The 11,592-nt window shown below is 34.3% G+C and overlaps 1 protein-coding gene across 1 annotated transcript; it reads right to left on the reverse strand.

The window, feature by feature from the left end:
* Window positions 1–7,172: 7,172 nt before the first annotated feature.
* On the reverse strand, window positions 7,173–10,848 carry LOC120075609 (3-hydroxy-3-methylglutaryl-coenzyme A reductase 1-like). Its single transcript, XM_039029158.1, has 4 exons — window positions 9,854–10,848; window positions 9,412–9,593; window positions 8,043–8,389; window positions 7,173–7,955 (listed from the first exon to the last, which is right to left on the reverse strand). The coding sequence occupies exons 1-4, from the start codon at window positions 10,846–10,848 to the stop codon at window positions 7,713–7,715; spliced, it is 1,767 nt and encodes a 588-aa protein (XP_038885086.1). The 3' UTR covers window positions 7,173–7,712.
* Between the last annotated feature and the right edge of the window lie 744 nt (window positions 10,849–11,592).

The raw sequence follows: 11,592 nt of genomic DNA on the forward strand, positions 1-11,592 counted from the left end.
TTTAGGCTATCACATAAACTTGATCCACCTGTATGTCTCAACATACATGTTTTAGTTACAATGATAACCTTGGATGTTAGTTTATTGGGTTGTGGTTAATGCAACTAAAATATCACATATTTTATAGGCAAAGTGAATAAAATATCATATATTTTATTAATCACATAAAGAGTTTGTTCATACAAAGTTTACAAACTATAGGATCCTAAGATTTAGGGCATCAACCCCAACACTTGAGTGGCAGAGCAGTAGGGAAACTAACCTCCGGGGAGATGAGCACTACTTGGGAAAAAGGAAGACATTTGAAAGAGTGAGCTACTAGCCCAATGAGTGACTAATAAAACTTAATCATCATCCTTTAAACTGAAAATAACCAAGCAAACTCATACGTAAAACTTTTTAAATATAGAGTTTTTGGAAACATTAAAACATCATTATTAAGTACCGTCATACCTTAGGTACTATGGTCCGAACTACCTTCTCAATCTCATTGTCCTTTTGTATTGGGTTGATCATAATCATCATAAAAACTTACTCATTAAATCATGTGTAAAAGCATAGTAGCATGAAAAATATGCTTAAACATCCTTATCATATAATCATGAACTTCCAATGCATGCTAGTAACATAAAGGATATAAATAATTGAACATGCTTTCATAACTTCTTTAAACTGAGTCATGCATTAATAGACACTTTAAAAACTAGTTTGCTTGGAGCTGTCTTAAACATTCTTATAAATAGAGCTAGAATGAGTCTGAACTTTTAAGTAAAACATGAGTTTACTAAAACATTAGAAAAACACTTAGTTTTGTCACTCACAGCTTTGGGTGTCCTTCTTAGGATTGATAAGCCTTTCCTATTGGTGTTAACCCTGTGGAAATGGTAAACATATTTGGTCAATGCTATTAGTCCCCTCATGAGACTAACTCATATAAATAAGCTTAACATTCAACTTAGAATATCATCCTTCAGCTTAACGCATACCTTCCTTATGCATTCAAGACTTAAGAATTTTCTTGATTGTTGATGCTAAACCATGTGGCCAACTAGCATCATTCATGCACCAACGCATGCCAATGCGCCCAATCTATCGCACACCATCGCATTACTTTAACCCCAGCGCGCACCCTGCTACCCACAGTGCAACCTCTTGTCCCCACACCTTGTATGCACACTGGCACTATGTCTCAGGTCAACTTTCCCTCGCGTGCGTCTGCAACTTGTCGATTGAGCTACTTGCTTGCTCAACGGTTTCAGCTGATTACTTATTCAAACCAAATTTCCAGTCCCAACTTTGGGCTCAAAGACCTGGTATTGATTATGAGTAGACGTATTCTCCAGTGGTGGATGCAATTCATTAAGATATTTAATTGGTCTGACTGTGTATGGAAATATGGACATGCATCTTGTGGCTGTAGACACAACATATTATATGGATATCTTGATAATGATATTTATATGAGAATCCTAGAAGGATTTAAGGTACCTGAAACATATAAATCAAGTTCCTGGGAATTGTATTCAATAAAGTTATAAAGATCGCTATATGGATTGAAATAATCAGGACGAATGTGGTACAATCGCCTTAGTAGATATTTATTGAAAGAATAAGGATATTAAAACAATCCAATATGTCCATGTGTTTTTATAAAGAAATCACAGTCAGAATTTGCTATTATAACTATATGTTGATGACTTAAATATAACTGGGACTTTTGAAGAGCTTTCAAAGGCAATAGAATATCTTAAGAAAGAGTTTGAGATGCAAGATCTCAGAAGAACAAAATTTTGCCTTGGTTTACAAATTGAGCATTTAGAAGATGAGATATTTGTTCATCAGTCAACTTATACAGGAAAAGTTTTTTAAAAGGTTCTATATGGACAAAACATATCCATTGAATAAATAGAAGTTCATTCACTATATGTGAAGAAAGATATATTTCGACCTGGAGATGATAATGAAGAACTTCTTGGTTCTGAAGTACCATATTTTAGTGCAATTGGTTCACTTATTTATCTTGCTAGTAATACAAGACCAGATATTGCATTTTCAGTAAATTTATTCGCAAGATATAGTTCTTCTCCAACGAAAAGACATTGGAATGGAATTAAGCATATACTCCATTATCTCCGAGGAATGATTGATATGGGTTTGTTTTATTCAAATAAATCGAATTTAGATCTGGTTAGTTGTGCAGATTCTGGATATTTATCTAATCCACACAAAGCTAGATTTCAAATAGGTTATTTATTCACTAGTGGAGGAACTGCTTTATCGTGGCGGCCAATGAAACAGATCATAACGGCTACTTTCCCAAATCATGCTAAAATTCTTGCAATTCACGAGGCTAGTCGAGAATGTGTATAGCTAAGATTAATAACTTAGCACAGTTGTAACCTTCATTTGAAATTTGAATGGTAATGTTCTTTAAGGAAAAAACAGTTATACGATCAAATGGAATACAAAATAATCAACCATAAAACACTCGACTTTAATAACATGAGTGCGAAAAATTCAAGAAATTTCCTCTCAAAATATAGTAATTTGTGATTGTTTGATTAGTTTAATTTGATTTATTAGTTCAATCGATGTTGTTAGTTTAGTTTCATTATTATGTTTATAAATTTGGATTCAGTAAATTTTTAGTGGTTTGAGTATTCTTTTTCTTATAGGTTGATTTCCAAATGGGGATTTCTTCGGATCATCGCTTGGTTGTGACAATCACTATATCAATGCTTAATATTCTTTGGACATTTGAAAATTAAGGAGTCATTGACTTTGTTTGAGTTGTTTTTCTATCTTAAATTAATGTGCTCATGCTTAGAACGAAGTTTAGAGGTCTGTTTTAATTCGATAGGTTTAGTTAAGAGGTTGTGATATAAGGCTTCTTGTAATTTCAAATACAAATTGTTATTGTGTTGTGGAAGATCTACTGTCTTAAAACTAAAAATCAGTGTGATCTTGATATTAAATCGCTATTGCTAGTTGCTCCTCAAAGTTTACACAACCTCAAATCTCAGATTTGTACTCATCGAAAAAAAATGAAATCACAAAAAAATTGCTCAGAAGAGTATACAAGAGAGAAGAAGATGAAAGTGAAAAGATAATCTCAAATCTAGAAAATAGCCAACTTCATTATATTATATGAAGAAGAAGATGAAAGCAGTTGTTATCCGAACCCACCTAGGATTGGCAACGAGGTCGGGGTGAGGTAGGTAGGGGTTCCCCATCTCCGTACCCAATGGGGAATTTACTCCATCCCCGCCATTTCAAGGAAAGGACGAGGGCAAGGATTCCCCATTTTCCCATTTATTTCTCCATGGAGACTTTTTTTTTTAAAAAAAAAAAAAAGTCATAAAATTATCTTTGATTTAGGCTTGAACACTTTAGTCGGATTTAGATTGGGCTAAATAAAAAATTAAGCTAAATGTAAAAAGTTAAAATACATAATGTGTGTGTATATATACATATAGAAAACTATATTAAAAATTTAATCAGGGCAAGATCAGGGTCGAGGTCGGGGACGTGGCGAGGATACCCTCTCCATCCCCATCTCGTCCCTGGTTCAGGGACCCTAAAGAGGTCCCTAGTTTGACCCCATCCCCGGTCAAACTAGGGATTCTCCAACCCCACAGAGAATTTTGTCAATCCTACACCCATACGTTTGACCGAACGGATAGACAACAACAATAGGCACGTGTGGGGAAAGCTTCTACTTCCACCAAAATCACAATTTCGAAGCTCCCAGGTAAGCCTTTGTAAATAAAGGTTGCCAGCAAAAAGAGCAAAATAAATTATAATAATTAGGCCCATAATCCAAACATTTATTGTTTGCAAAAATGGAAAAAAACAAAGATCAACCCACATATAAAGATGTAAAATGTCGCAAATGTCGTTATTATTGGGGAAATGATATATGTGAATTGAATACACTAACAAGTTGATTACAACTCAACTAGAAACAGTATACTCGATGTATATATTCAAACTCAACTTAAGCCAGATGATGTAAAAGGCATAGATATCTAAATAATGAAAGACTTGAAAGAAGTTCACAACCTTTGGAAACTCAAAATGTAATCGAGACACATTTCTAATAAGCACTATCTTGTAGACAATTATTCGCTCTGCATGGGGTACAAGCAAATTATAGGGATCGTCTTAGTAGGATACAACGACTAACTTCGGTAGAACTACAACCTTGAACTACTCGAATCTGGAAAACTCTTGGATACTTACTCTCAACTCAACTCAATAAAGAAAGAAAGAAAGAAAGAAATGAGAGAACTCTTCAATTTTGAATGGGATACTACAAATGAAAAACAAGTTGCTATTTATAAGCTAGCAATTTAGTAACTCTTCAAAATAAATACAAAAATTGAAAAGTTTATCAAATTTAATTAAGTTAAGTTGTTACGTGATAAAAATAAAAATAACTCATTCAAATTGAAGAAAATACAAATTTAACTTTCATACATATTAAATTTGTTGGCTAGGGATTCTTCTTCCTACGGTGTCTTCTTTATTTTTATTTATTTTTTTTTTTTTGGCTTCAGTCAATTTTTTCAACTTTTTCTCATCGCCATCTTCGTCGGATTTCCCTCGTTGCCTAAATTGGTTGTGATGACGGTGTCGATTGTCTCTCCGACATATGAAAGATCACCATAATCTCCTTTGCATTTGAAAAGATCACCATAATCAACCTCCATTCATTGCTTGCCATAATACTAGTATTTAAGAATGAGGTGAGCTCCACGAAATAAATAAATTAATAAATTATTTAATGACGTGTTAAATAATGAATAGAAAGAGTTGGTACTGTGATAGTACTATATTTCTTTTTCGAAAAAATTGGATAGAAGTATAGAATGAAGAGAAGTTATTGCTTGCGGATAATTAGAAAGAAAGAAAATGGTGGTTGTTGAGATTTTAGGACGAAAATAATTTTAGAGGAAAAAATGGACAATTGCAAATATAGATATTAGACTCAAAGTATTAGTAGATATAACATAATGTAAAAAAAATTGCAAATATGGCCAAATTTAAACAGTATATCCGTTATAGACCATTTTATTGGTATGAGTCTATTAGTGATAGACCATATCACTGGTAAGAGTCTATCAATGATAAAAGTCTATTGTTGATAGACTTGGGAGTCTATCAACGATAGAACTCTATCGCTGATAGACTTGTCTATATTTGTAATTCTTTTAAAATGATGTTATACATTTGGTTATTATTCCTAAAAATGCTACCCATTGTAATTACCTAAGAAAAAATGTTGAAATTGATATAAGGATATTTTTGGAATAAATAATAAATAAATTTTCAAATTTAAAAATTCTGTTATATTTACAAAATCACATATGTGGTAGACAGAGTTGCAAAATACTATTTTTAAATTGTCATCTATTGCAATTTTCCAAAACATTATGTTGTTATTTATGAAGTCAATCTTAAACTTATTTATGTACAAATTTGTTAGTAAGAGAAATTGATTCTAGAAAAACCACTTTTAGAAGTTGTTCAACAAATTTTATAAATGGACGTCTTTTTAAATAGACTAGTGATGCAGCCAAATTTTGTAGTTAAAAAAGATTCTAATGAAAGAAATAGTCTATTGCATATTCTAATGAAAGAAATATTCTATGACATAGTCCAAATAATTGTAAGTATTTGAAAAGAAAGACATTATTATGAATTTATAAACTTTTAAAGGAAAGAATTTACCATACATATTTCCATAGTTAGATTATGATGTTTCATATATCGGAAGGAATTTTAGCGTGTGACTAATTTGAGTCGAATAGTTGTAATAGAACAAAAGACTTAACATATCACGACTGTTAATTCGTAATATTTCATTATATGCATAGTCTAGATCGTCGATGGGGCTGATAAGGTCCACAATTAGTTCATTATATTCATGAGTGTCTGTGTTGTCCATCTACATATTTTTCCTAGTTTGCCCCACATTTTAATCGATTTTAAACTAATCACCACCAAAGTCAGTCAAACTACCATGCCATTGTCGCTTTCAACGACTTAGTCACTAAATCTTCCTCACTCTTGTCATTGTTGGTTACTACATCGAAGGGTAACACAAGTCCATTTTATTTTTATGTGGGTCCTACTTTCGTGAGCTGAGTTCATGGTTTCACAATTTGTGGGTACTCAATTCGGAATAATTTTAGCTATTTTTGGGTTTTTTTAAAAAAAATGACAAACAAGTACCTATCATAGAGCAACACAAATATAACTTTGAACATGTGTAGGCTTTTCTAAGAGTGATTGAAATGGAAACTTAACCAAGTCTAAATTAATAGATTTATTCAAGTTAGGTTTAAATGGATGAATTTAAAAAGTTTGGACTTAAAAAAAAACAATTGTTTCCCTATTTTTGGCCATGTTAAAAGAAAAATAAATAAATAAAAAAAATAATAATAATAATAATTGTTTCCTTATTTTATTCTAACTTGTGTATTCTACTTTATATTGAATTTTTAATCTTGTACATTGGTAAATGAGATCTAAACTTAATTTCTCCTTAATTCATAGATTTTAGAAACTAACCATTTTGGTCATTGATAGTTGGATTTAATCATCATTTGGTACTTAGGTATTTGGACTCAAAAGTGATTTTTTTTTTTCATAACATAAGAAGTGAAATTGTTAAGTTTAGAGAGTTGTGAAATCTATATAGTCAACAATGATGAGCCTACAATGTTAGAAGTTAACAAGGCATGAAATTAGTGATCTTAGACGTGAGATCCAAAACTTGTTGAGTCAACAACTTCTATTCCTTAGTCCGAAGACCCCTCAAAATTTCAAGAGTTACATATTCAGCCTCCAAGTTGTAATTTGATTTCTTGATTCAAACTTAAAAACTTTAAAATGGCTTCTAAAAGGTCAGAGTACAATTGACCGTTAGTTCCATCATTTCATCACCACTATTTTACCAATATTTTGGAAAAGTAGTTCTAAAATTTTGTTATCGTTTTAGCCTCAAAAATGGCGAAACCCAGGATAAAACAGAAACAAAAAACCAAAACAAGCTAGTGCCGGCAAGAAGCCAACACAAACAATGAAAACGTTAAAATAATAAAGCAACCTGGCCGGTGGGTCAACATCGTTTACAATCCTAAACACCACCAATAGAGACAAAACCATACAGCATTGAAATACAGGGATGATTTAGAACAATCAAGTTATCAAGGTTTTACAGCATAACAAAGTTACAACAACGACCATAACTTGACCAAACCAATACGTACGAAGAAACATAATATCATACATAAAGTAAAACTAAGCCCCTCTTTCCCCCACCATCGTCTACAAATCTACAAACAGATAACAACACCAACGAGAATCATCAAGCTTTCAAATGTCAGGAAAGCTAACGAATGAGAATATATATATTATTCTTTTTTTTTCTTTGCCAAAAAAAAAGGACAGATAACACACCATATACCTTCGTGGGGGGCACACAATATGTCCAGAAGAACCACAAATAAGTTTTATCCAACCATGTTACATGTCTTCCTCAATGGGGGCCACCTTCCAGCTAGGCTAGTCTCTGGTAATCACATGTAAACCAGCCAGAAGCCATATTTTTTCCTTTGCTACTTCCACCAGAAAGATCCAAATCTTGTTTTCCCTTTTTATTTCTATCTCTACTGGATCCCACCCTTTTGTTGAACTAATACGTTTTAAGATTCAAGTTTTGATACATCTCTGCTAGATCTATTGTATTTCATGTGACTTCTTACCAGTTGTCCAGCTGCTATAGCAGACATGAGGGATAGCTCACCTGCAAGAACAGAACCAGCCACAATGGTGGCTAAGAGCCTTGAATTTGCTCCCGGAGACTCTTTGCTAGCACCCTTCACACCGAGAAGATTCAAACATGCAGACTGAGATGCAAGTTGAGTTCCACCTCCAACAGTACCAACCTGAAGAGAATAAGAAAGTACAATGAATAAAGTTCGAGATATAAGGTGTATTTGTGAAAAAACGGCGAATATCGATGTGTTTGTGACCTCAATGGAAGGCATTGTGACAGAGATGTGCAAATCCCTTCCGTTGTTAACAGGTTCCATCATAGTGATGCAGTGAGAACTCTCCACATTTTGTGCTGGATCTTGGCCAGTTGCTAAGAAAATTGCAGATACAATATTGCTGGAGTGAGCATTAAAACCACCAAGGGCGCCAGCCATTGCTGATCCAGTTAGATTCTTAAGCATGTTGAGCTCTACTAGACTCGCAACACTGGTTTTCAACACCTTCCTCACCACCTCATCCTTTATTATTGCCTCACAAACCACAGACTTTCCTCGTCCTTCAATCCAATTTACGGCAGCAGGTTTCTTGTCAGCACAAAAGTTTCCTGCCAAATGAAGAGGCCAGTCACTTAGAATAAAGTATATAAGTCTTCTCACCAAATTTTAATTGAGAATCTGTACCCGTTGACAAATTTGTAGGAAATTCAAGTTACCAGCAGAAAACAACTCATAAATGTTGAGATTAAGGGAGAGAATAGGATCCTAGTCATAGTAAATCAAACATTACAGCTGACACTATTACAAATAAAGATTATATAGGACAAGATAACCAAATAATTCCCAAAACTATGGCCACCCATCGGATGAAAGATGGTATAGAAAACAAAATAAGATCAAACCCATGACCCAACGAATTACTTTTGTTTCTTTCTTATCAACAGTCCTACCTCAAGGTTATTTGAGAGGATGAATCAAATTGTAAGAACTAATACTTCCAAGGCAAGTAGTACTTTGTGCACATTTCTTTACTTCAAGTAAACATGACAGAGAGAGGGAGACAGAGTCTCTGTAAACTTTTCTTTGCTTAAAGGTGTAGGTAAGTTAATCTGAATCTACAATTATAAATGTGGAACTGCGATGTGAAGGACAGAGATGAAGGGAAAAACTATTTTATTGGCTTCAACAATCATTCCCATCACAAACCAAACATTTAGATTTTGATTTAGTACTACATCTTATATATATGATCCCATTCTTTAGAACTCAAGGTCACGTTGTACAACCTATAGAATAGATCTTGTTCAAATAAGGTCGTTATAGCTGATCCCCAATAGAGTCTATACTCCAAGACTATAGAATTTAACATAATCTCCCAAGAAGACATATTTAATATATCAGTTATGTTTCCTCCCATAATCGGCCATTCCCTTGGAAGAAAAAGGAAAGTAAAGAAGGGGCTAATGTCAAATCAAAGGGATATATTAATACAAAGAAACTAAAATAAAGAAATAAATCTCGAAATTGAAATGTCAGTATTCGAGAAGTTGACAGATTAACAAGAACGGGGCCGAGAAGCACTAAAAAAGAGACAAGTACGAAAGGAGAAGAGAAGCAGAGAAGTACTAACCAGAGATACCAATGACTTCCATATCTGAGAAATCATGTTGAAGAAACTCAAGAACATTCTGAACACCCTTAGACACCATATTCATTCCCATGGCATCGCCTGTGCTGCAACAAAATCTTACATAAAGATTCTTCCCAGCAATAGAGCATCGGATACTTTGAAGCCTAGCAAATCTACTAGACCTGCAAATTAGGAAACAAATGCAATTGTATTATCATGTCGTGATTAGACAAAATTTAATAAAGCAATACAAATTTAGGACTCAAACTTGATCCACTCACCCACCTCAAGAAAGGAGGAAAAAACTAAAAGAAACGGAAAAAGAATGCAGGAAAAAGGAAAACACTGATTATCTTTAGGATTATAAAAGTTCGAGCCAAACGAAGAAAGCACCAATTGATAAGCTAGAAGAGGTTTCAGGTAATATATGACAAACTTTTACCTATTGAAAACGACGGCCAAGGTATCAAAATTATTGGGATCCTCCAAGAAAAACTTCAATTCAGATGCCCTTTTGGCGCTCCCAAACCTTACAACCGGAGCTCTGGTCATCCCATCTTTCAACAACATGCTGGTTGCTCCACCAGACGCATAGATCGCTTTGCAACCTCTATTGGTACTGGCCACCAAGCAACCCTCCGTCGTAGCCATCGGCACCGTGTACTCGAACCCATCCAACAACAAAGGCCCCGCTATTCCCACAGGAATCTGAACATACCCAACCGGCATTTCGCAGCACTGCCCTAAAATAGACTCATAATCGAATCCTTCAAACGGAAGCCCATGGATCGACCTTCCAGTCATCCTCTGCAGTGCCTCACGGCGAATGGAAGCGGCTCTTTTCGGATCCCCAAGTTTCGATTCCAACGAGTACGAAGGAACAGAACCATCCACAACCATCTTCACAACCTCTTCATCCTCCTCCGGCAATGGAGTTGTATTCAACGGCTCGGCGTCGGCCACTTTAGACGGCAAAGCGACAGCAGACGGGCAACGAGGTGCAGCATAGCGATTGTTGTCGATGAGGAGAGTTCGATCAATTTCATCTTCGAGATCCCACGCATCAGGAGAGGGACGCGCTATGAAAGACTGAACGAAGTCGATGCCGAAAAATCCAAGAAGATATATGAAGGAAGCCATGAGAGAAACAATGGCGGCGATTTCAGAGAGCGTGACGACATGAAGAGGTGTAGAGTTTCGGATCTTATCGCGCCATCGGTGAAGAAGATAATAAGCGACAGAGAAGAAAAGGGTGAAGAAGATTGTGTTGGTGAGGTACAGAGGAAGAGGAAGAGCATCGGAAGCTTTTGGCGATGGGCTTTTCGAGTGTTGATGGTCGGCCACCGATGTGTTTTGTTCGTCCCGATTAAAGGTACAGGTGGCGCCATCCTGCACGGCGTTCGGACGCGGTGGTCGGACAGAACGCCGGCGGTCCATTGGGCAGCTTTTCTCCGGCGAGAACAGAGAAAAACAAATGGAGGAAGAGAATAGTTGGAGCCGGTGTTTTGGCTGGAGGACAAACGGAAATGCAAGGAGGGAGAGAATTTTAAAAGCGTTTTTTTTCCTTTCTTTTTTTAATTATTATTTAAAAAGTTAACCCTGTTTTCTTTTTTTTTTTTCCCTTTTTTTTTCTTTTTTTTTTCTTTTTTTTTCTTTTGTGGCCTCAAAAGTTAAAGCTCTTTTAAAAAGGAGGTTTACAGCTATTTGGGTTCTTCCAGAAAATGAGAGAGGAAAAAAAAATTTATTGTAGTCGTAGGTTTGGAATTTAATTTTGCTTTGTTGAGTTTACCAAAGAAATTTGAAAACATAAAATTTACAAATAATGAAATCAAGAAAATAGAATTGTATTATATATATATATATATATTTCGTAAGAGATTCAAAAACTATATTTTAATTTAAACAATGGTTAAAATGTGTATCATATTAATTTATAAATTATAATAGTTATCCACTAAATACTGATTAATAATAAATTAATAATTTATTTATGAACCTTATTTATATTAAAATAAATTATATAATTGTTATTTTGTAATATTTATATAATTTAGTTTATGTTTGTGAGTGGTTTTGAAATTGTTGAAATCATTTCTAACATATTTAAAATTACTTCGTAACAAAGGTTTACTCATTCCAAATTAATTTTACATTTAATTTTATATTTATATCTTCAATTTT

Source organism: Benincasa hispida, chromosome 4 (genome assembly GCF_009727055.1).
Source record: "Benincasa hispida cultivar B227 chromosome 4, ASM972705v1, whole genome shotgun sequence".
In the NCBI taxonomy this organism is placed as follows: domain Eukaryota; kingdom Viridiplantae; phylum Streptophyta; class Magnoliopsida; order Cucurbitales; family Cucurbitaceae; genus Benincasa; species Benincasa hispida.

What these genes read in the sequence shown, in the direction of transcription:
- LOC120075609 (XM_039029158.1), bottom strand. Translation starts at nt 10,848, where the DNA reads ATGGACCGCCGGCGTTCTGTCCGACCACCGCGTCCGAACGCCGTGCAG. An exon ending in GGAAGTCATTGGTATCTCTG is followed by an intron (nt 8,390 to 9,411) that starts GTTAGTACTTCT and finishes TTCATTTGGCAG; the next exon opens with GAAACTTTTGTGCTGACAAG. An exon ending in TCACAATGCCTTCCATTGAG is followed by an intron (nt 7,956 to 8,042) that starts GTCACAAACACA and finishes TATTCTCTTCAG; the next exon opens with GTTGGTACTGTTGGAGGTGG.